Source organism: Hordeum vulgare, chromosome 7H (assembly GCF_904849725.1).
Source record: "Hordeum vulgare subsp. vulgare chromosome 7H, MorexV3_pseudomolecules_assembly, whole genome shotgun sequence".
Classification (NCBI taxonomy): domain Eukaryota; kingdom Viridiplantae; phylum Streptophyta; class Magnoliopsida; order Poales; family Poaceae; genus Hordeum; species Hordeum vulgare.
In genome coordinates, this window is record NC_058524.1 from 501502595 (window position 1) to 501528064 (window position 25470).

The following is a 25470-nucleotide window of genomic DNA, read 5'->3' on the forward strand; positions in this document are numbered from 1 at the left end:
TACTTGTGCAACTAACCCTTGTTGTGAGCATGTTCATCTTGTGGAAGAAAATGCCAAGTTAAAGGAGAAACTTGAGAAGGGCCTTGTGTCATGCAGACAAGGTGAGAAGAGTCTGAACGATCTCTTGAGCACTCAAAAGGGTGTTGTAGGAAAGGACGGAATTGGACTTACCTCCAAGTCAAAAGGTAAAAGAAAGAACAAGAACAAACGATCTCTCACCCTCATGGACATCTTTGTCAAGGAGGGTGAGGGTACTCAGAAGGTGAACAGGAACAAGGTGGACTATGGGAACCTCAAGAAGGGCAAAGCCGCTCCTACTAATACAGCCGGCAAACTCAATTCCTCTTATGTGTTATGTTGTGCTAGTGATGGGCATGTTTATGCCAGATTTATTGGTTCCTACGATGAAGATATTGAATGGGCTATCTGGGTTCCTAAGACCCTTGTCTCTAACATGAAAGGACCCATTAAAAAATGGGTACCTAAAAACAAGCCTTGATCTATTGCAGGAGTTTGCTTCCGGTGGGGTGTCATGGTTGCTCGATAGTGGAGCAACAAATCATATGACCGGAAGCAAGGACTTAGTGGTGGATGTGCACCCTTCTCCATCTATGCCCACCCATGTCCAATTCGCTGATGCATCCTCGTCAAAGGTATTGGGATTTGGTAAGGTGGTCGTCTCTCAAGATTTGTCTATTGAGAAGGTCATGCTTGTTGAGTCTCTTGCCTACAATTTACTTTCCGTTCGTCAACTTGCAATCATGGGTTTTTCCACATTCTTTAATCTTGACACTGTGGTCCTCCTAAGGAGCAAGACTCTTAAAGTAGCCTATGTTGGACATGTCGAAAATGGTCTCTATGTGGTAAACTTTTCAAAGCGACCCACTAAGACTGCGACATGTCTAATGGCTAAAGTTGACGTGGGCTGGCTTTGGCATCGCCGTTTAGCTCATGTCAATATGAGGTCTTTGCAAAGTCTTCTGACCGGGGACCATGTTCGTGGACTAACAAATGTGAGCTTTGCTAAAGATCGTGTTTGCAGTGCTTGCATTGAAGGAAAGATTCATGAAACTGCTCATCGTCCATCAACTCTTATCTACACCAAGAGGCCATTGGAACTTCTTCACATGGATCTGTTTGGTCCTCCAACATTTGATAGTCTTGGAGGCAGAAAGTATTGCTTAGTAATTGTTGACGACTACTCAAGATATACCTGGGTATATTTCTTCAAAAGGAAGAGTGAAACTCAACAAACGGTTATCAACTTTGCCAATGAAGCGCAACGTCAACATGAAGCAAAGGTCTTGATGATTAGGAGTGACAACGGCACCGAGTTCAAGAACTACACCCTAGATGAGTTTCTAGGTGATGAGGGGATAAAGCACCAATATTCTGCACCATACACCCCTCAGCAAAACGGCGTGGCAGAAAGGAAGAACCGGACCTTGATAGACGCGGCAAGAACAATGATGGCAGAATTCAAATCTCCATACAACTTCTGGGCAGAGGCCATCAACACAGCATGTCATGCGTCCAATCGACTCTACATCCGCAAAGGCTTGAACAAGACTCCGTATGAGATTCTAACTGGAAACAAACCCAATCTCAAGTACTTCCGGGTATTCGGTTGTAAGTGTTTCATTCTCAAAAAGGGAGCTCGGTTAGCTAAATTTGATTCTAGAGCACATGAGGGTATCTTTGTTGGTTATGCTACAAACTCTCATGCTTACCGTGTCCTCAACAAGTCCACCGAACTAATTGAGGAGACGTGTAACGTAGAGTTTGACGAAAATAATGGCTCCCAAGTGGAGCAAAGTGGTCTTTGTGATATAGGTGATGAAATTCCTCCCGAAGCCATAAGAAGAATGGGGATTGGTCAAATACTCCCCATTGAGGAACCCCTTGTGGCCGAAGGAGAAGGACAATGCTCTACTCAAGTGGAGCCATCACCCCCACAAGCCCCACACGCTTCCGATGAACAAAGAGAAGACTCTCAACAAGTTGATCAAGCTCTCGGTCAAGATCACTTGCCTAACAATGGTGATGTGCCCCATGATATTCAAGCACTACCCCAAGACCCCGAACCTACTCATGATCAAGATCAAGTGCAACCCCGAGATCTAGAACAAGTAGAAGCACAAGATCAAGATCAAGAGCAACCACTAATACAAGATCAAACTAGTGAACCTGCTCAAGTCGAAGGACAAGATGATCAGGAGACTGTCTCACAATTCCCGTCTGGAGCTCCAACAACCGGCTCAAGACGCAAGGGCAAACAGAAGCAACAAGTCGATGCTCCCCCGTTATCTAATGAAGAACTCTTGGAGCGCCGAGCAGCCAAGCATGCAAACAAGCTGAGAGTCAAGTCACATCTTATGAAGAATGTCCTTGGCAGCTTAAAAAGGGGAGTATCCACTCGTCAACAGCTTTGGAATTATTGTGAGCATCACGCGTTTGTCTCGTATTGTGAACCTCAACAGGTACAGGAAGCGCTCGATGATGAGGATTGGCTTATGGCCATGCACGAAGAACTTAACAACTTCGAGCGCAACCAAGTCTGGGATTTAGTGCCTCGGCCAACGGAGGAACACAATGTCATCGGAACCAAATGGATATTCAAGAACAAGCAAGATGCAAATGGAATTGTGATTCGAAACAAGGCAAGATTGGTGGCTCAAGGCTACTCCCAAGTCGAGGGTATCGACTACGGTGAAACCTTTGCCCCTGTCGCTCGTCTAGAATCTATTCGCATGCTACTTGCTTTTGCTTCTCATCATAACTTCAAATTACAGCAAATGGATGTGAAAAGTGCATTTCTTAATGGTCCTTTAAATGAGTTGGTATATGTCAAACAACCCCCGGGATTCGAACATCCCAAGCTCCCAAATCATGTGTACAAACTCAATAAGGCACTCTATGGTCTTAAACAAGCCCCACGCGCGTGGTATGAGTACCTTACTGAGTTGTTACAAGATCGTGGGTTTGAAATTGGGAAGATTGATCCCACTCTTTTTACTAAGAGGGTTAAAGGGGATTTATTCATATGCCAACTATATGTTGATGATATTATCTTTGGCTCTCCTAACACTTCATTCAATGAAGAATTTGCCGCGCTAATGACTGAGAAGTTTGAGATGTCCATGATGGGAGAGTTGAAGTTTTTCCTCGGATTCGAGATTAAGCAAGGTCTAGAAGGGACATTCATCAAACAAGCCAAGTACACTCAAGACATGCTCAAACGGTTCGAGCTCGAAGATGTCAAACCGGTCAAGTTTCCCATGCCAACCAGATGCAAGCTTGACAGTGATCCCAATGGTAAAGCAGTGGATCAAAAGGTATACCGCTCCATGATTGGATCCCTCCTTTACCTTTGTGCATCTAGACCAGATATTATGTTGAGTGTAGGGATATGTGCACGGTTTCAATCCGCACCAAAAGAAAGTCATTACATGGCTGTCAAACGAATCTTTCGATATTTGGCTCATACCCCAAACTTTGGCCTCTGGTATCCCAAAGGAGCAAACTTCAATCTAGTTGGCTATTCTGACTCAGACTGGGCTGGAGATTGTGTGGAGAGGAAGTCAACATCTGGAGGGTGCCAATTCCTTGGTCGCTCTTTGGTAAGTTGGTCGTCAAAGAAGCAGAACTGTGTCTCCTTATCATCCACCGAAGCTGAGTATGTGGCAGCTGCAAGTTGTTGTGCACAATTGCTATGGATGAGGCAAACTTTAAAGGATTATGGTGTCACTTGTGACAAAGTGCCTCTTCTATGTGACAATCAAAGCGCCATCAAGATCTCCCTCAACCCAGTGCAACATAGCAAAACCAAACATATTGATATTCGTCATCACTTCATCCGCGAACATATCAAGCTAGGTGATATTGAGGTTCATTTCATTCACACTGAAGAGCAACTTGCAGATATTTTCACCAAGCCACTTGATGAAGCAAGGTTCCGGGAGTTAAGGCACGAGCTAAATATCATTGATTCGAGTAATGTGGATTGAAACTAGGCATATTGCACCTCACTTCACATTTCATCTTGGTCTAGATGTAGGCATGGACATAGGGGGAGTGTTGTTCTCTCAATGAACTCTCCCTCCCCCCATTATGCGTAAATCAATCTAGTCTTTCACTTTAGCCATTTTCAAATGGCACTTGTGACTCAAAGACGAGCATTGGTCATGAACCCAAGGATAATTCTTAGCGGTGTCATACCATTGTCTCAAACATAGGTGGCCTCGGCCACCGCCCCTCCATCCTCTCTTACGTATAAAGGAGCGGATATACTATGACAAGTCGATACCTCTTCTCAGAAGTCATCCCTTTTTCTCACTTGTCATATGCCCAAGTTTTCCCGCCTTCCCAAGCCGCGTTGAAACATGTACAGCGGTACTACCGCCAGGGTAGCGGTACTACCGCCAGGACCCAAGCGGTACTACCGCCAGGGGTAGCGGTACTACCGCGAGGACCCCAGCGGTACTACCGCTGCACCCCAGCGGTACTACCGCTAGGGAGCGGTACTACCGCCGGGTCAGCGGTACTACCGCTGCCTATACCCCTTGGGCTATATAAAGGGAGGGGGAGCCCGATTTTCAATCTATTTCTTCTTCCTCGCGGCTCCTCCCTCCCCTACCCCGAAAACCTGCTGCTTGGATCTTTCTTGGAGGAGCTCCCTCTTCCCGTTGGTGTGGAAGGGCTGATTTACTTCTTCTTTCTCCTCCAAAGCCATGAATCCCGGTAACAAAAGTTCCTCCCCTCTTCTATTTGGTTGTTTTTCGTGTTCTAGGGTTAGGAGCATTGGGGATTGCATTCATTCTGTTGATCCAATGGCTGGTTGCTAAGATTGCTGCCGTGGTTTATGGGTTCATTGTCTTAGATCGGATAGTTGAACCTTTTCATTTAGATCTAAAACGTGCTCTCTCTCTTGCCTATGCATGTTTGTACCTCGTATTACTATGTGTTCCTTTTGACAATAGGGCTGATGGATACGTATTAATGATTATATTTTCAGTCCATGCCCTAGAATACGAGTTTTATATGTCTAGATCTGACAGTCAAACCCCAGCGGTACTACCGCCAGGGCCCAGCGGTACTACCGCCAGGACCCAGCGGTACTACCGCCAGAGGTAGCGGTAGTACCGCTTTGACCCCCAGCGGTACTACCGCCAGGACTGGCGGTACTACCGCCAGGACTCCCAGCGGTACTACCGCCAGAACTGGCGGTACTACCGCCAGGGACGACGGTACTACCGCCAGGTGTGGCGGTACTACCGCCAGGAGCATTCACGGTGTTTTCTCCTTGGGCTTAGCAATGCATGTTTTCTTTTGTTTCTTTTCTCTGCACTTTCAAGATTCATTGCCTTGACTTTTCGTGTTGCCTCTTTTTCGCTTTATGGTCTGTGTCACAGGTGGCTCTGCTCGCCGTTCGAACCCCCCACGGGACACGGCATCCAAACAGTTTCGCAACACAGAGGCGCCCGAGGGGTCTGCCACGTCTGGTCTCCCCCCTAAGAAGAAGTCCTTCAAGAAGGTTGCCCACAAGGACAAGAGGGTGAACATCCGAGCAATGTCTCCTAAAGAGTTTCTGCAGTTTCGCACCAAGAACCACTATCTCCAGGAAAGGGAGACAATCGAGGGAGTTGAAAATGTCTGGGTTAAGGACCATTGCAGGATATATCGAGATGTCATTGGAAGCTTCAAGAAGAACTACGTCTCTGTCCAGTGGATTGATTTGGCACATCTTCAGCGGCATACAGATTACTTTGGTGATGCTCTTGCTTTGATTGACAAGATGGGGCTCAAAAACATCATCACCTTCAAGACAGATTTTGATCCCACGGCAGTTGCTCAGTTCTACGTCACTGTTCATTTCTCCCATGATGACCAGCGCTCCATGGTTTGGATGACTGGGTCACAGAAGATGACTGGTTCCTGGTCAGAGTTCATGCAGTTCTTGCACATTGATTTTCAGGGTGCTGACACCCCTCTTGGGCTGCGTCCTCACGCTCCAGTCCCCGCTGATAAGGGCCTTGCAAAGGACAGACTGCAGCAACTATATCTGAGGAAGGGGGTGCTTCCCAAGCACCTGGACATTATGCACCGCATCTTTCGGAACACCCTCTTCCCTCGGAGTGGTAACTTCGATGAGGTCCATGGCGTCTTGGCTGAGATGTTGTTACTATGTGAGGAGGCTATGTCTGTGGAGTCTGCTCAATTGGATATTGCAGATGTGATGTTCACAGAACTATGGAACTGCATCATCAACCGTAAGGTCCCTATCTACGGGCCTTACCTGTTTGCTTACATCTGCCACAAGTGGCAACAGGCATTTCCGGGTGAGGTGCTCTACGCACAGTCTGACTATATTGTGCATGACCCAATCAAGCTGCGCATCAAGGATAAGTGGACCAACCCATCTTCCTCCTCTCAGCAAATGGACACAGATACAGAGACCGCTGCTAGTAGAGGACCTGCCTCTCAGCCCCGCTCGTCTGCCATGCCATCTTGGGCTATCAAGTTGCAGGACAAGATGAAGACTCTCTTCTGTATGCAGGCCAAGGGTCAGTATCAGTCACACGTGGCTGAGAAGCAGAGCCGCCAGAGGCATAAGCGTGTTCTCAGGACCTTGGATGTGGACATCTCCAGTGGCTCAGAGGACGACATCACGCCGGAGGCCACCTGGATGCAGGCTCAGGGGTACCAGTGGTCGGGTGATGAGGCGGAAGATGAGGAGGAGACTGACCAGGAGGGGACCGACGAGTCTGGTGATCCGGAGGACGAGGAGTAGCTACCTGTGACATTAGGTGTGCCCCTTTTTGGTGTCTTGTGCCAAAGGGGGAGAGAGTCTAGGGATTTGTTTTCTTTCGAACTTTGCATTGCTTTGCTGATTTGCTTTGAACTTGGTTCGCTTTGTTTGCTATCGTGTGTGAGACATGATCTACCCTATGTGAGTTTAGATTTATTTCCATCATATGCTGTGAGTCATATGTCATATATCTCCATCCTTTTTATTCTCATATTATCTTCCATGCAAATCCGGTATTGTCATCAATCCACCAAAAAGGGGGAGATTGTTGAGGCATAATTTATGCGTACGTAATTTTGGTGATTGATGACAGTACCGTACAGGACTAATCGTGTGTGTCAAGGTTTCAGGCAACATTCGTCAACGGCACAAGACGACACGACTCCTCTCTTCGGGAACGGAAGCACGGCGCTATCCTAGATTCTCTTCATCTGAGTCATAGGAAAGCCGTACTATTAAGAGGGGATCCGTAGTGGAAAGGTTTGGGTGGAATCTATCTTAGCACACGCACACCTCTATTTTCTCCCTTTCCTTTATCCTTGGAGTGGCCCTCGCCTGTTTGTTCTTTGCGTCTCGGCAAAATGGTCCCCAGCGGTAGTACCGCTGGTCCCAGCGGTAGTACCGCTGGACTACCAGCGGTAGTACCGCCGTATCCAGCGGTAGTACCGCTGGCTGGCGGTAGTACCGCCCCTGTTCAGCGGTAGTACCGCTGGCCAGCGGTAGTACCGCCCCTGGTCAACGGTAGTACCGCTCCAGGTACCCTGTTCCACCTGCCTAGCGGTAGTTCGTGGACGGACCCTTTTGCGAAGACTTTCTCGGCGGTAGTAGTGTTTATACACTACCAAGGGCCAGCGGTAGTACCGCTGCTCCAGCGGTAGTACCGCTGGAAGCCCCAGCGGTAGTACCGCTGCATGCAGCGGTAGTACCGCCAGACAGCGGTAGTACCGCTCCTTCCCAGCGGTAGTACCGCTGGATCTCGGGCAGAGAGTGGGAAAACGGTCTGGATTTTCCCCCCACTATATAAAGGGTTCTTCTAGCTGAGGAACCCTATCTTTTACCTCTCTAAGCTCCATTGTTGCTCCGCAAGCTTAAAAGTGCCCGATCTCTCTCCCTAGCCAATCAAACTTGTTGATTCTTTAGGGATTGGTTGAGAAGGCCTAGATTCACACTTCCACCGAGAGAAAAGTTGATTCCCCCACCTATCCCTTGCGGATCTTGTTACTCTTGGGTGTTTGAGCATCCTAGACGGTTGAGGTCACCTCGAAGCCATATTCCATTGTGGTGAAGCTTCGTGGTCTTGTTGGGAGCCTCCAAGCTTTGTGTGGAGTTGCCCCAACCTTGTTTGTAAAGGTTCGGTCGCCGCCTTCAAGGGCACCTATAGTGGAATCACGGTACCTTGCATCGTGCGAGGGCGTGAGGAGAATACGGTGGCCTTAGTGGCTTTTTGGAGAGCATTGTGCCTCCACACCGCTCCAACGGAGACGTACTTCCTGTCAAAGGGAAGGAACTTCGGTAACACATCCTCGTCTCCATCGGTTTCACTTGTGGTTATCTCTATCCTTTACTTTGTATTTGCTTTCGCTTGTGACTATATTTTAGTAGTCTTAATAGCTCTCGTTGTTAGCCTCTATAGAGTTCACCTCATTGTCATATTATTTGTGAACCCGTATAGTGTTTACCTTCACTTGCTAAGATTAATTAAAAAGTGGTCGTTGTCTATTCACCCCCCCCCCCCTCTAGCCAACCATATCGATCCTTTCACCACCTTTTCTTTTTTTTTCTTTCTTTGGTTTTTCTCTTATGGTGCATAGGCCTTATTGGGCTGTCACTCTAGTCCACTAAGGGCTGGTGCGCCACCCATAAGTCCTTTGGGCTTCCCCCGGGAGGGTTTCCCCCCTCCCGGTGGACTTCCGGAATCCATTCGTCACTCCCGGTACATTCCCGGTAATGCCCGAAAACTTTCGTGTAACCAAATGAAGTCATCCTATATATCAATCTTCGTCTCCGGACCATTCCGAAAACCCTCATGACATCCGTGATCTCATCCGGGACTCCGAACAATATTCGGTAACCACGCATATAACTCAACTATACTAAAACATCGTCGAACCTTAAGTGTGCAAACCCTGTGGGTTCGAGAACTACGTAGACATGCCCCGAGGTACTCCTCGGTCAATATCCAATAGCGGGACCTGGATGCCCATATTGGATCCTACATATTCTCCGAAGATCCTATCGGTTGAACTTCAGTGTCAAGGATTCATATAATCCCGTATGTCATTCCCTTTGTCCTTCAGTATGTTCCTTGCCCGAGATTCGATCGTCGGTATCCGCATACCTATTTCAATCTCATTACCAGCAAGTCTATTTACTCGTTCCGTAATACAAGATCCCGTGACTTACACTTAGTCACATTGCTTGCAAGGCTTGTGTGTGATGTTGTATTACCGAGAGGGCCCTGAGATACCTCTCCGTCACATGGAGTGACAAATCCCAGTCTTGATCCATACTAACTCAACGGACACCTTCGGAGATACCTGTAGAGCACCTTTATAGTCACCCAGTTACGTTGTGACGTTTGATACACACAAGGCATTCCTCCGGTGCCAGTGAGTTATATGATCCCATGGTCATAGGAACAAATACTTGACACGCAGAAAACTATAGCAATAAAACGACACGATCAATATGCTACGTTCATAGTTTGGGTCTAGTCCATCACATGATTCTTCTACTGATGTGATCCAGTTATCAAGCAACAACACTTTGCACATAGTCAGAAAACCTTGACTATCCTTGATCAACTCGCTAGTCAACTAGAGGCTTGCTAGGGACATTGTTGTGTCTATGTATCCACACATGTATCTATGTTTTCATTCAATACAATTGTAGCATGGATAATAAACGATTATCTTTAAACAGGAAATATAATAATAACTATTTATCATTGCCTCTAGGGCATATTTCCAACACCTATATATAGTGGTCATTTAGGGCTGATTTGAGACAACTTTTGCCACGTGCAACTCAGATCTAGACACCATAGTTCTTCCTCTAGATCGTATTTCTGCGGAGCTCGGGCGGAGCCCTGCAGGAGTAGATCGTCACCACCACCGGAGCGTCGTCACGCTGCCGGAGAACTCATCTACTTCTCCGTATTGCTTGCTGGATCAAGAAGGCCGAGATCATCGTCAAGTTGTACGTGTGTTGAACGCGGAGGTGCCGTCCGTTTGGCACTAGATCGTAACGGATCGTGGGACGGATCGCGGGACGGTTCGTGGGACGGTTCGTGGGGCTGATCGAGGGGCGTGAAGACGTTCCACTACATCAACCGCGTTTCTTAACGCTTCCTGTTGTGCGATCTACAAGGGTACGTAGATCCAAATCTCCTCTCATAGATGGACATCACCATGATAGCTCTTCGCGTGCGTAGGAAAAAAATTGTTTCCCATGCAACGCTCCCCAACACAAGGAGCATCCTCTCGAAACTATCTTTTCCAAGAACAAAAGCCACAATAAACAACCAATTTCCAAAATGATGGGTTTGTGAAGATTGATACAAATATACAAGCCGGAGTGGGTCGCTCTAAGTTCCACTTCCTTGATGCTATATCAAGCTCCAATTTAGTCCAAGAGGAAATGACAATTTCTCCAAAATGATTTCTAACAACCACCCCCGCGCTCACATCATTGGCCTTCACGAAGCTTGTATCGACATTAATCTTGAAGAACTCCGCGGTGGGAGGTTGCGAACCAGCAAAATTCTTGTCCATATTATTTGATGCCAGAATGAAATCCCCCACTTATTTACCTTTGTTACTCATCTGTACCTGCACTTTTGCATGAAAAGACAAAATGGAAGCCAGGTAATTTTGTACAAAATTAACAGTGGTTGAGATGGATTCTTTTTCCTCACAAATATAGTGTCAAGCTCTTCAAAACATAAATATCGTTTGCTCAGCACTGACGAACTTAATTGATCTAATAAATTAAGAAGTTAATTCGCCCCTATATTTTGAAAAATCTCTTCGTCCGGTAAATTCCACACCTCCCTCAAAGCCATACGAAATGCACGACCCATTGGACAGCTCACCAACGCATGAAAAGTACATTCATATTCAACACCAGATCGTACACGTAGGATGGTTGATGGTATTTTACCCTGTTAATTTGAACCGCCAAATTATTATAAGCAACCTAGCAAGCAAATATTCTAATCTTTTGAGGGGCATTAGCCTTCCAAATCATATTCTAGATCCTCCCTTTCTCATTTACTGCTATACTATAATTCTTTAGATTAATCTTTGAATCCACGAGATTCAGGACGAGCTTATACGCACTCTTCACCAAAAACATGCCCCTTTCTCATGGTGCCATGCAATAAGATCTTCCTCACCCAAATTCGGAGTACACAACTTTAAGACTTTTTTTTGCATCATGAGGGTAAAACATATGCCTGATGAGATTCTTATCCCACCTCCTAGAACGACTTATGAATAACTTGGAGACCCATTCAATCCTAGTGCTCGTTTTCTTAGCCGTAATCTTTATGCCAGACTCCCTAGGAATCCAATTATCCCTTCATATGTTTATATTGACTCCATCGACAACTCTCATCTGGCGGCCTGTTTCAATAATTTGAGGCCATGCATAATACCTTGCCACTGAAGCGACGTCGCTTGAGGGAAGACAATACCAATAAGATGCCCAAGAGGATAACATTTTGCATTCATCAGCTTAGAACAAAGAGTGCGGAAAAACCAATAAATGCCACGCTTGTTTGGCCAGAAGTGCTTGAATTAATAGCCTAAGATCACGAAAGCCCATACCCCCTTTATCTTGTGGTCTCGTCATTTTATCTGAAGCGAGTTAATGAGTTCTCCTTCTATTCTCATCAGCATCCCACCACAAATTCATGATGATCTGGGATATCTCATTACAAAGAGACACGGGTAATTTAAATGCACACATGGCATAAAAGTGAATGGCCTGAATAATAGACTTGATTTGGATTTTCTGTGCCCGCTAAAATATATTTTTCAATCCATTGTGCCACCCGTTTAAGAGCTTTATCCTTTGTAGATTGAAATTTGTCTGTCTTCATACGACCTTCTGGCATTGGTAAACCCAGATATTTATTCTCAAATCATTTACTTGTGATCTTAAGAATAACCAACATGGACACCTGATCTTCCAGAGAGCTTGCGAAATAAAATGGAACATTTTCTAGACTTAACAATTGACTTGTATGCTCCTCATAACCCGTCAAAATTCCTTTGAAGGACAAAACTTGCTTCACATAACCCTTAAAAACACCCCTCCATCCGGAATTAGTTGTTACAGAAATGGATGTATCTGGACGTATTTTAGTTTTAGATACATCTTTTTTTTTTGACGATAAGTAATTTCGGACGAAGGGAGAAGAAGACTACCGCGTGCAAATGATTAATGAGAGATACCTGGAGCATATCTGTTCAAACAGAAAACTTGAATCACCCTCTGGCCGAAGCAAATAATTAGACAGAAATTTACAGACTGAACTGCGGACCGAATTCAATTCCCAAACGAGGCGCAAGAGAGAACCACAGAAGTGCCACTAGTAGAAAGAAAGAAAAAAAGGGGATCCATCGAGAATGATCCCACCACCAGTTTCAGCCAACGGATTCGTCCGATCCTCATGCCGCTCGCGTACTGTCCTAGTCGTCGTCGACAACAAGTAGAAGCAGAGAGCAGTGCGGCAACGCATGCTTCTTCCTGTTGCTCGGGCGTGCGCCTGATCAGTCCTCTCGCTTGGACCAACGAACCATCGACCGGTCAGGCCCCCTCTTGCTGCTCGGTAGCTAGGGCGTGCGACTGATCAGCGATCAGGCGACGCACGCACGCTATCTTGTGGAAGAATCCTCAACTTGCTCCTTATCACTGTCTAGCGCTTGCTCGCTGCGCGCTTGACAGGGCATGTCGGTGGGCTTTGGAAGTAGGTCGTCCTAGCGTTTTCCATCAAAACACCATCCTTGATGATCCTGTTCGGCTCCGGCGGCTGACTGTTTGGAGCACTCATCAATAGTGCTAGCGATGAATTGATGGCATCATGGGATTATTTGTTTGCTTATTTATTTGAAGAGGAATACAAAAAGGCAATCTTTGATAATAAAAAGAACGAAGAAAACCTTGGAAATCCTGTGCGTGCATCCGAGGATACACACACAGAGCAAACGGAAAGGGAAACGAAAAGTTGTCAGCACTATATATTTTTCTTTTTGGAAAGCTGTCAGCACTATTTTAGTACTAGATGTTTATTCCAGGTTAAATGATTCTGTAATTATCTAATGGATACATGTATGCATGGCTTATCTCCAATATCGAAAGAAAGAGTTGACTAATAATCTTGTTTGTGTACATATCCAGCCTTTTTTCTTTGCACGATAATATATATCCCATTTATATCATAAAGATCACAATACAAGTCACATACATCCTATAAGGAATTCAAATTCAGTTGGCCGAAGACGGCCAGAGACGATATATCACGCACGTGTTCGTTCACAAATTCGCCGAATACAGCTGGATATACGCCGTATCAGTCCAGATAGTCCCTATAAATGACCTCATTAAATAAAATCGGTAACATCTGGAAGAAGGTAATCATGCCACTACCTCCTTCCAGACGCACAAGGCATCCAAGGAGTAGATGAAATAAAATTAATACTACTGCAGAAAATGAAGACGAGAAAACAAAAATAGGAAAACGTGCGGCACGAGAAGAAGACAATATTGCGTCGCACAGCAGCAGGAGGAGGAGGAGGAGGAGGGGCATGGTGAGATGGACGTCTCTGCGTGCCCTCGAGTCCCCGTCAACCGCCCCTGTGGGCTGCGGGCGGCGCCGTTTTACCCTTGTGCCCCTCCGGCACCAGCGGCGCAGCCAGCCACCCGCTCTCTCCCCCGTCCGCACTTTTAAATACGCCACCGTGCCCCTCCTCCCCCGTCAGCCAGGCAGTCACACACACACGGCGCTCCCCTGAGCCCGAGTCTTGCCGAACGGCCTCCACTCTCCACCCAGCAGTTCAGGCCTTGAGAGTTCACACACACACACGCTGCGGCTTGATGCGGCGCGGTGAGGCCGGCGGCGCCATGGTGAGTCCATGGATTTCCTTGGAGCCGATGCCGTAGTTCTTGTTCTGTTGCTGTCGGTGTTGATTTGTGGGGTCTTGTGTGTATGTGTGTGTCTGTGCAGGAGGACGGAGCGCGGGAGGTGGAGCGGTGGGAGGGGTACGTGGACTGGCGGAGCCGGCCGGCGGTGAAGGGCCGGCACGGCGGCATGGCCGCCGCCTCCTTCGTGCTGGGTAAGTAACGAATTCGACCCCCTCCCTCGATCACGCAGCGATGCATGCTCCTTCCAGGCTCTTCCATACCATAACCCTTCCCGGCCGAGCCCGGAGATGGACAGGCAGAGGAGGACGTGAGGGGACCGACCGGAGCGGGAAAGGAGACGGAGCACAAGCGGGAATAGGATACCCGGGACACTCCTCCACATCCGCACCATGAGGATGGGCTCATGGTCCATCGACCGGCTCCATCCTCCCCTCCCCGGCGGCCATCTCTTTCCCGATCCTGAATGAAAGCCACCGCACGCCGCACGCACCTTCCCTTTCGCCCCCTTCCTTTCTCGATCGGGCCGGGCATGCGCCCTTTCCCTCTCCGATTCGGCTGCTTTCGAACCACCGTAGTGCTCCATAGCCTCCCCCCTTTGCCGACCCACCTGATCTCTCGCTGGGGCTCCATTTCCCTGACTTCCTTCCTTTCCTCCTCCTCCTCCTCCGCACCTGATTTCTTGCTTTCGCAGGCAGGCCGCGCGTTTCCATCCGTTTCCCGGGTCCCTGCAACTTGGCAAGAATTGGGCACCTTTACCTGCCGCCAAGTTGCATGCCAACAGGGGACGGATGGCAGACACAACTTGCGCGGAGCAACAGTCCATGGCGCTTTTGCACGAGCCTTGCCATCCAAGCCTGCTCTCCAATGCGCCCCTGCTCCGTCACTGTGCCTCGACGGCGATCTCCCTCTCTCTCCCGGCCGCCGTTCTAGAAGCCTCCGCGTACGACGCGACCCGGTTCCGAGAGAAAGGAAGGGGCGGGGCCCTCTCGCGTGTGTGGAGGAGAAGCTGGCTTGTGAGCTCTCTGTTCCTAGCTTTGGTGGTTGAGGACGAGAGAGAGAGAGAGAGAGAGAGAGACGAGGGCGAAGAGAACATGATGATGGCGTCAAAAAGGCTTTCCTTTTTTTTTGGCTTCCCTTTTTACCCGCCCGCGGGCCGTCCGAAAACGGGCGCATTAAAAACGGCACGAATCGCAAGGCGGTAACGGCGACCAGATTGGCCGGCACGCGTCGGGAAAGCCACCCATGTAACGCGGGCGTTATGTCAGTTATTACCACACACACACATGCTGCGGTGCAGCTTACATATGCTAACTTTGCCAAAGAAAAAAAAACTTATGATTTTTTTCCCCAAACACAACACTCTTTTTTCTTTTCTTTCGCGCTCCTGCCATATTTTTTCGTCTAGCACCGCCGCCACTGATATACTGTACAGCGCATGTTATGGCTGTTGATAACCTTGTTGTTGCTGTGTGCATGCAGTTGCGGAGGTGCTTGAGAACCTGGCGTTCCTGGCGAACGCGAGCAACCTGGTGACGTACCTGATGAAGTCCATGCACTACTCGCCGGCGCAGTCGGCCACGACGGTGACCAACTTCATGGGGACGGCCTTCCTGCTCGGCCTCTTCGGCGGCTTCCTCTCCGACGCCGTCTGCACCACCTACGCCGTCTACCTCATCAGCGCCTTCGTCGAGTTCATGGTATGCACGCACTCCCGGCCAAATACGAGTATATCTTAATTTCCACTATACCTGCCATCTCTCGCTCGCTACTACGCTTACTTCAGTAGTAAATAGGAGTAATAGTAGTTGCATGACACGCCCGTTTTTGCTGATGAATTTGCATCATGCACCGACAAGGAAACACTTGCGTAGGCTATAATAGACTCATGTTTCTGGATATACGTAGACACAATTAATATTGAGAAGAAAAATACGTGCGTAGGCTATTATATAATCATCGCGGTAGATGGACGTTTCCACATATACTACGTAGATACAGTTAATATGTTCCTTATCATATCTCCAAGCTGGCAGATACACACCGGGATATTCTGTCCAGCTGTGCCGCCACGTCGCCGAATTGACCTTTCACTTTTCCTTTCCGAACTGGCCGGTCGCGTACACGTCGTACGACGACATGCAACGTTTGACCGGCGAGACCATTTGCTTAGCTAGAATCTCTCCGTATAAGCTGCCGAAAGGATCACACTAATCAATCAATTAACAACGAAGGCATGAAGCCACGACGGATGATGGATCCAAGCACTGAACACAGGCTACGTTGAAGCGGCGACACCTGTCCGAAGATAACCACAGTCGCGAGATTTTATGGCCGGTCACGTCAAATAATAAACGCGATTTTTGGATCCTCACACATGTGGTGCATGTGTTGCATATATAGGCGCACTTCACGGATCCATCTGGTCTGAGATCTTGGCTGTTAAAATTTATAGAGACCCGGCCCTACCTTCACGCCACAGGTTCCATCTCACGGTGGCTGATGGCTGCAGTGCGCCACAGATGGAACAACCGGAGCTCGTAGTTTCCCTGCGATCTCGGGTAATTAGGAGGAAATGAGAGGCCAATGATTAATTGTAGCCATCAACTTTATTCGCCGGCGAAGAACTGGATGCATGGGCAGGATTCAGATCAGGTAGCCTGGGTCAAAGGGAACCGTTTTATTTTTGTGTGTGTGTGAATGAAAGGGAACTTTTTCGCAAAAAAAGAAAAGAATGAAAGGGATAGTAGCTAATCACGTCCTACGTACTGTGACAGTATGCACTAGGCTATGCCTATACGTCGACGTACTAGCTTGCTATAGGCTGGGGCAGGGCGTGATGGGCTTGATTAGGCTTAGCCATGCGCCCATGACAAGCGTAGGCTAATTCGATCGCTAGCTGGGATTATTTTGTTGGTGGTCTCGATCGCTTTAGTTGACGGGGGTAATAATATCCATGCGAATACCTGTATCACAAAAAAGGAAAAAAAACTTATGCACCTACGTATGTGATCCAGCTTTTCACTACGTGCGATGTATACATGACTCCGGGGCACTGGCATGTAGGCCATCACGAGAGCTTTTCGCTCTCCGCTTGTTGTTTTCCGTTGGGAGGCTGGTGGTGCTGCGGATTGCTAGCCAGGATGGGCGTGTAAAAACGTGCGTCGTTTACGGGCGTGACGGCTGCGGGTGTCTACTACGTAGAGGGCACAGGGACGTCGGCGGCGGATCAAGTGGGTGGGCAACGCAAGTGAAACAAAAATTCTTGGCTTGAGACTGTGAGAACGGTCACTATGCGCAGTCGCGCAGTTGTTCACATCAGTGTAACCGTTCCCCACAGGGCACCCATGCTCTCATGGTCCATCCGAACAACCGTCCTATCGGGGGCCCGGGGCGACAGGCAATCCGATTCCGTGGCGGCCCGCTCGGTGTGTGTGTGCGTGTGCGCCGCCGGCGGGGTCGGTAGCTTTAGGGGAATCTTGCCCGCACCGTCCCGTCAATGACGATGAGGCACGCAGTAATACGGGCCACTCGCCTGATCTGATCCCTGTGTTACCATCGATCGCACAAGATCTTCTTTGCCCGATGGATGATGCCACGATAGGACTAATCCTTTGGCCGGATGGATGGCCGCCGCGCGCACCACCATATGCTAAAGCAGTTGCCGTTCTCTCAGCCGTGGCATCTGTCTGTCGATCGTCTACACCCGTTGGACCCGCTTCTTTTTTGTTTTTGTTGTTGTTGGAAACGGAATTGGCAGAACGGAAGAGAGGAGAAATGAGATGGGGATGGGGATGGGGATGGACGGGTCGGTAGGAGAGATTCGCGGACACGCAATCCTTAATAGCCTCACCGTCTCACGTACAGTACGTCTCAAGCATCTACTTTTTTTAATGCAAGAAAATATTGACCTTATACTTAACTGAAGCAAATTAGTTACTAGTTATAGCCCGCTGGCACAAGCTAGTACTCCTTGAGACGCAATAAACAGACAAACATAATGTATTTGCTAGCCTTAATTGTGTCCTTGGCGACTTGCGGCTGCAAGTGCAAGCTGACCGGCCCTGTGGTTCGCGGAGACGTGCCGGTGTTCGTGGAAGGATTTCAGGAGAACCCTCTTGACTTTTTTTTTTTTTTTTTTTTTTTTTTGAGGATCAACCCTCTTGATTCTTGACGATCGAGTGCACCCCCAACGGCCCGGCGGGCATGGCAACGACAATGTCGCCGCGGGCAGGTGCAAGTTGCCGCGCGCGCCAACCACGTTGTTGGCCGGCGTATCGCGCGCCGTTGGGTGGGAGTGTGGGGCAAGAAAGGCAGACCGACGCGCACGTACGTAACTGGCTCGCGTATCATATCATCACTCGCCAGGAGAACGGAGATGGGGATGTCCGGTGGTCCGGAGCTGGCCGAAAGACCCCGTGCGGAGGGGGACCCTAGCCGGTGATGGCCGGGGGTACCTGGAGGGTGGAGGTGGTTTGGCCGGAGGAACGGGGAGAGCGACCGTACGTGCGTCCATCCTCGTCTCCGGAACTCTGGAGTTTGTGCTTGTTGGCATACGATGATTCATGCCCCAATGGCCCCATCAAGGGAACAACTCAGACGGCCACCAGCACTTGGCCCTCACCAACTGAAGCTAACGACGGCCACCAGCACTTGCCAGTCGCCACTTGTTCGTGCTGTGATGGGCCGGCCAATTATGGCATCAAGAACTACTCCCGTAGTAGTAGTGCCGTAGTCTAGTTAAGCAGATGGCGCATGGCCAGAGCAACATGTAGCCGGGTACGTACGGCCTGGACTAGTTGCACCTGTACTACATCACACGCTGACCTCTTGCTTTCAGACCTCAAGATCCACAACGATCACATGCTCACTGCTTGACCATACAAAGTCAGCCTCCCAATCCTTCGGAACCAAGCACTGCTGTCCTCCCTCTGGCCATGCGTTTTGATAGTCAACGCTGACCAAAAAAACAAAGCAAATATTTTGAACAGCAGCCCAACGGGATGGCGCACAGCCCCATTGCATCTGCTGCAGTGGGTCGTTGTCCTCTCCTCCGCTTTAGGACCGAGCTCACGGGCCATGGCGAGCCCGATACGAGAGGGCCAAAGCGACGTAGCGCACGGGAGCCCGGCCGGCCCGGCACAAGTAGCACGGCGCCCACTTGCCTGGTGCCTGGGACTTTATCGCTTTCGAGTACTCCATGGAGGTTTTTGCCAAATCTTTCGACTTGATAGCCTCATCTATTGACTGCAACTAGTTCTCCATCTAATCATGTCGTAGCGATGTAATTATGCAACTAGTGTCTCTGTGGTAGTTCTTCATGTGGTCGATTTTTTGTTCTTTCGAATATGTGACATGAGCTCTGTCATTTCCATTTAATGCAGAGAAGAATATGGCCATGGCCGATATTTTCTTGAACGCGAGTATTTTGGGCCAGGCCCAAAACTTATGGCCCAATGCCCCGCAACAACATATACGTATCAAGCAAGCCTGCTTAATTTTACAGTAGAAATTTTCCTTTGCATCTTTGTGAGTGTGATGAAAAGCTGATGTTTGAATGTTGCGATGGCGCGCAGGGTTTGGTGGTCCTGATGATCCAGGCGCGGTCACCGTCGCTGATGCCGCCGGAGTGCGCCAAGGCTGCCGGCGCGCTGCATTGCGAGCCGGTGTCCGGGAGCAAGAAGGCGATGATGTTCGTGGGGCTGTACCTGACGGCTCTGGGCATCGGCGGCATCAAGGGCTCCCTGCCATCGCACGGCGCGGAGCAGTTCGACGAGCACACGCCGCGGGGCCGCAAGGGCCGCTCCACCTTCTTCAACTACTACGTCTTCTGCCTCTCCTGCGGCGCGCTCATCGCCGTCACCTTCGCCGTGTGGGTCGAGGACAACAAGGGGTGGCAGTGGGGGTTCGGCATCTCCACCATCGCCATCCTGCTCTCCATCCCGGTCTTCGCCGCCGGCTCCAAGTTCTACCGTAGCAAGGTGCCCACGGGCAGCCCGCTGGTCACCATCGGCAAGGTCCTGCTCGCGGCCGCGTTCGCGCGCCGCGGGGGCACGCAGAGCGCCAGCAACGGTGCCGTCATTGACCGCGCGCCCAGCCCGACGGGGAGCACCGACATGAAGGAGTACTGCAAGCCCGGGGACGCAGGCGCTGCTGACGAGGTGACGGAGCCGTCCCAGGAGCTGAGTGTCTTGAACCGAGCAGTGCAGTGCCAGCCGCGGCACAGGGCCCTGGCGTGCACGGTGCAGGAGGTGGAGGACGTCAAGATCGTGCTCATGGTGCTCCCCATATTCCTCTCCACCATCATGCTCAACTGCTGCCTGGCCCAGCTCTCGACCTTCTCCGTGGAGCAGGCAGCGACGATGAACACCCACGTCGGGCGGCTCAAGGTGCCGCCGGCGTCGCTGCCGGTGTTCCCCGTCACGTTCATCATACTCCTGGCGCCCATCTATGACCACATCATCGTCCCGTTCGCGCGACGAGTAACCGGGACGGAGATGGGCATCACCCACCTCCAGCGCATCGGCACCGGGCTGGTCCTCTCCATCGTGGCCATGGCGGTGGCCGCGGTCGTCGAGGTGAAGCGGAAGAACGTGGCCACCGACGCCGGCATGACCGACTCCGGGGCGCCGCTGCCCATCACCTTCTTCTGGATCGCGTTCCAGTACCTGTTCCTGGGGTCTGCGGACCTGTTCACGCTGGCGGGCCTGCTGGAGTTCTTCTTCAGCGAGGCGCCGCCGAGGATGCGGTCGCTGGCGACGTCGCTGTCGTGGGCGTCGCTGGCGCTGGGGTACTACCTGAGCTCCGTGCTGGTGACGGTGGTGAACAGCGCGACGGGGCGCGGCGGGCACCGGCCGTGGCTGGAGGGGGCGAGCCTGAACCACTACCACCTCGAGCGGTTCTACTGGCTGATGTGCGTGCTCAGCGCACTCAACTACGTCTTCTTCTTGGTGCTGGCCATCCGGTACAAGTACAGAAACGCTGGGGTGATCAAGGGGTGAGAACGATACCCCGATCTGTAATGTAGGGTGTCGGTGCAGGTGCTCAATTATTATCTCGCAAGGTAAATTTTATGGAGGTTTCGGGATGGAGGTGTTGCCGTGCCGGGCTGTTCAGTGTGGATTTGATTGGTTGGTTAGCTGACGAAGAAACTCGAAAAGGAGTTTGGCGTGGCAGGTGAATGTACGGAGATAGGTTCCGGCTGATTAACAAAAAAAGTCTTTCGCTCCGTTATATATATATATAAAAACAATGATTGACATACGGAAAACATACAACCTAATACCACACACATCCAAAACAGATAAATGGGCTGACGATCAGCAACACTACTCCAAAACACCAAAGCAAACAACTAATCTCTACTATTAAAGGGGATCTACCGTCGTCGTGATGGTTCGACTACGACAGATCCCCTCGCTAGCTATCCTGCCACCACGTCTTCCCACCGTTTTTTTCAACCCTTCAAAAACCAGGCGGCGGTTTAATAAAAACCCAGGTGGTGCACGATCTCAACCCTCACCGAGGATGCTTTCCAAACCACTTATCACGATCGCCCACGGCGCTCGCTCATCTGGGCAGCCCACGCCGCCGCCCAGGTTCCCACCTCCACCACCACTTCCCGCAGGACCGCCGCCGGAGGGCCGGCCGGCAAAGCCCCGTCGTGCCCACAAGGAAGGTGGCGTCGGGGCATTCTCGTTCCCCTCCCCCGCGCTAGATCCCCTTCCCCCCACCCACTGAGACGACAAACATCCATCAATCCATCCATCCTCCGCGACCGGTAAATTTTCCCCACTCCTTCACCCTAACCCCAAACCTCTCCCCACCACTCCAGCCGCCACCATGGCCGCCTGCTCCTCCTCCCGCGGGGGCGACGGTGACGACGAAAACGAGCCCTACCTCGTGGGATTCGTCGTCGCCAAGATCGTAGGCCTCAAGTACTACACCAGCACCCTCAGCGGCGGCGAGAGGCCGTCCCTCGTTCGCGAGCTCCTCAACCGCTTCGACAGCAACGCCATCGCCGTCCACAACAGCCGCGGCCGACACGTCCGCCACATCGAGGGCCGCACCGCTAAGGTCCTCGCCCCGCTCCTCGATTCCCACCTCGTCGCCAACACCCTCGTCGTCGTGCCCGACGGCCGGTCCACCAAGGCCGGCACTAGTTTCTACAAGCTTCCCTGCCAGATCCACCTCTTCGCCCGCCCGGCCGCCGCGGACATCGTCCGCGAGGCCATCGACGGCAGCGGCCTCGTCCTCATCGACCCGGACCACATCGAGTTCTCCCTGTCCGGGTCCGCCTTCGTGCAGGAACAGGCCATGAAATCCGGCCGGGATGTCGATAAGTTGTTCGCGCGTGTGGGGAAGGAAGGGGGGAGCCGGATTGAGCCCATGGAGCCTCCAGAGGATGTCGTGGTCTCAGACCTCTTCGAGCACCAGAAGGCAGCCTTGGGGTGGCTGGTGCACAGGGAGGAGTCCTGCGACCTGCCGCCATTCTGGAAAGAAGATAAAGCTGGGGGCTACGAGAACGTGCTCACCAGCCAGAATACCAAGCAGCGGCCGCAACCGCTGAGAGGCGGGATTTTCGCTGATGATATGGGGCTTGGCAAGACGCTCACGCTGTTGTCATTGATTGCGCGAAGTAAAGCTCGCAATGTCGGAGGGGGGAAGGCCAAAGGGAGCAAAAGGAGGAAGATCGATGACGTGGAGGTGGGATCGATGACGACACTTGTGGTGTGCCCGCCCTCGGTGTTCTCGTCTTGGGTGACACAACTGGAGGAGCATACAAATGCAGGCAGCTTGAAGGTGTATATGTACCATGGGCAGCGAACAAAAGATAAGGAGGTGTTGTTGAAGTATGACATTGTGATTACCACTTACAGCGTCTTGGGTACGGAATTTGACCAGGAGGGCTCACCTGTGAACGATATTGAATGGTTTCGGGTCATTCTGGATGAGGCCCTTATTATCAAGAACTCTGCAGCTCTGCAGACTCGGGCGGTGACTGCTTTGAAGGCGCTGGGTAGTCACAGGGATGCCAATTCAGAACAGCTCATTGGATTTGTACCCGCTTATGGCATTTTTGAAGTTTGAGCCTTTCTCAGTCAAGAGCTACTGGCAGAGCTTAATCCAGCATCCCGTGGAGAAAGGGAATAAGGCTGGGTTGTCACGATTACAAGTAAGACGGTTGTCCCTTTCTTCTCATTACACCATTTTCGTCTTTTCACAATTGTAGAGAACTAGGAATTATAGCAAGTTGCATCAAATGATTTTGAACATTGAAGGTGATAACCAGTAAACCAGCTCCTAGGATTAGAAAGTTATCACTCATGTTGTTTGCTTGCAGTACAGTTCCTCCTATAGGTTTTGTTCCTCACATTTGTATAGGCTCTTGCGCGTCAAATTCTCTTACCACTTGCTATCAGCCCATCATAGCGTGCTTACATGCATCTCTTATTTTCCATTATGTCAATTGTGCTATTTAATTTTGGCACTTTTCATGTGGGTAAAACAATTAATGTTGGTATAATGGTGTTTGAATGGGATCTCAAACAAATGATGCTATCTTTCAGTTCTGCAAGGTAAAAAATTTCTCTGTGTATTGCAGAACCTACTTGTTACTATCTCATTGCACAGAACCAAAGAAACAGAGTGTGGAAGCAAGAGTGTGGTTGCCATTCCACCTAAAACTGTTGTAGCATGTTACATTGAGCTTTCTGCAGAGGAACGGGAGTGTTATGATCAGATGGAATCGGAAGGGAGAAACAAAATGATAGAGTTTGGTGACAGAGATTCGATATTGCGTAATTACTCAACCGTGCTTTTTTTTTATTCTGAGGCTACGCCAGCTGTGCAATGATGTAGTACTGTACCCTTTTGACATTAAATCATGGCTTCCTGCTAACACCCTTGAAGGTATAAACTTCTGTTTTGTATTAGATATAGATATGCTAGCACAAGTTCCAAGATTCCCTTTTTTGTTCATGCCATTGCCGCGCCGCCCGCTGCTTCTGCCGATTTAGATCCGTTTGAGGGATTGTGGAGTTTGAAGAACTTGCAAACTCTCTGTGTAGTTCAAAGTAGTAAAGTATTCATTGCAAAACTCACAAATTTATCTCAGCTAAGGTCCCTTGACATTACGGTAAGGAGCATCCACTGTGCAGAACTGTGTGACTCTCTGTCGAAGATGCATCAGCTCTCACTATTAGGAATAGGAGCCAACAATGAAGATGAGGTGCTCCAGCTCAGGAAGGCGAGAATGAGAGGGATATGCGACCAAAGATCAATACAAACGTGCTCCTCTCCGACAGCAACCTCGGATTCGTCCTTCGCTACTTTCCCAAGGCAGTCATGCCCTGTGTCCCACTCATCCATGAGGTACGCTTGCAACCTATAATCCATCTATGGACAGATATGACACGTAATGCCCTATTGATCTTCTTGTCCTGCCTTCAACTTCATTGTTCCCGTTTGTTTATTGTTCAAACGTTTCTTGGTTGCTGCTTAATGACACGGCAACGATTGTCCTGATAAGTAAATTCGAACTTATAATGTTGATCACCGATGCAAAGCCATTTTTACTGTATGGTGATGTAACACAAGCCATTAGTGATTGCATATTTTGTAATTGAGTTTCACTGTGAAGGTTATGCCAAAGTAGGTTCTGCTTGTTCTGATGCTTAATTGGTAGGTAATTGACAAGGGTTATAACTTCTTTCAGTTTATTGTATACACTTCAAATTATTTGAAGCTGGAGTGTTCTCTTGTCTAGAGTTTTTTTTACATTGATATGGTGTTACCTTTTTACAAAGATGGGAGACATATAGATGTTGTCATGTTGATACTGCAGCTCCAGCAGCGCAAGATTGAATCAAGCATGGTCTCCTAATATGGAGAATGCGAGGCCTAAACTTCAGGTCCTGGAATAGGTGCGGAAAGCTTACTGCCTTGTAACTATTTCCAACTCATTTCCCAATATGGATGATTAGACATTGAAGTTGCTTATGTTACTCCCAATGTATCGAATTTCTTCAGTTACATTAAGATCCAAATTATAGATCTTACAGGTTATGAGGGGTTATCACAATGGACAGGACGCCTGTGGGTGGTAGTCGGCGTGAGCTGGTGCTGTACTATCACAAACATTAGGACGGGTAAACGGGGAGGCAGGGTGGAGGCCAGGGAGACATCAGGGAAAAACATGGTGAGCAAGGCGGTAGTGTTGTACCATGACACGGTCGTGTTTGTGGCCGTCGCGTGCAGCTGACTCATAGACATTGGAGCAGGACTAGCAGCACAGAAGCAAGCAATGGTTCTTGAGCGGCACACAAGTAAGCAATGGTGCTTGAGGTTGCCGGGCCAAGCAGCTATACGTGAGTGGTACACATCTGATTTTTGTCGTCAAATTCTAAAGGATCCCTTGAGTTCACTGCCATTTTTATTAATGTGAAAAAATCATATTTTCATGGTTGATCCTCATTTTAAGGGTGTCGTAAAACTAAAGAGAAAACTATCATCTA

At 49.6% G+C, this 25470-nt stretch overlaps 1 protein-coding gene and 1 pseudogene across 1 annotated transcript; both read left to right on the forward strand.

The window, feature by feature from the left end:
- Positions 1 to 13342: 13342 nt before the first annotated feature.
- LOC123412096 (protein NRT1/ PTR FAMILY 4.6) lies at positions 13343 to 21041 on the forward strand. The gene is made up of 4 exons (XM_045105044.1): positions 13343 to 13939; positions 14040 to 14148; positions 15437 to 15654; positions 19531 to 21041. The coding sequence occupies exons 1-4, from the start codon at positions 13910 to 13912 to the stop codon at positions 20953 to 20955; spliced, it is 1782 nt and encodes a 593-aa protein (XP_044960979.1). The 5' UTR covers positions 13343 to 13909; the 3' UTR covers positions 20956 to 21041.
- Positions 21042 to 21796: 755 nt separating this feature from the next.
- On the forward strand, positions 21797 to 25217 carry LOC123409167 (annotated as a pseudogene).
- The last annotated feature ends 253 nt before the right edge of the window (positions 25218 to 25470 follow it).

Coding starts and splice junctions, on each gene's coding strand:
- LOC123412096 (XM_045105044.1), top strand. CDS start 13,910: ATGCGGCGCGGTGAGGCCGGCGGCGCCATG. Junction 13,940..14,039: donor GTGAGGCCGGCGGCGCCATG/GTGAGTCCATGG, acceptor GTGTCTGTGCAG/GAGGACGGAGCGCGGGAGGT. Junction 14,149..15,436: donor CGCCGCCTCCTTCGTGCTGG/GTAAGTAACGAA, acceptor GTGTGCATGCAG/TTGCGGAGGTGCTTGAGAAC.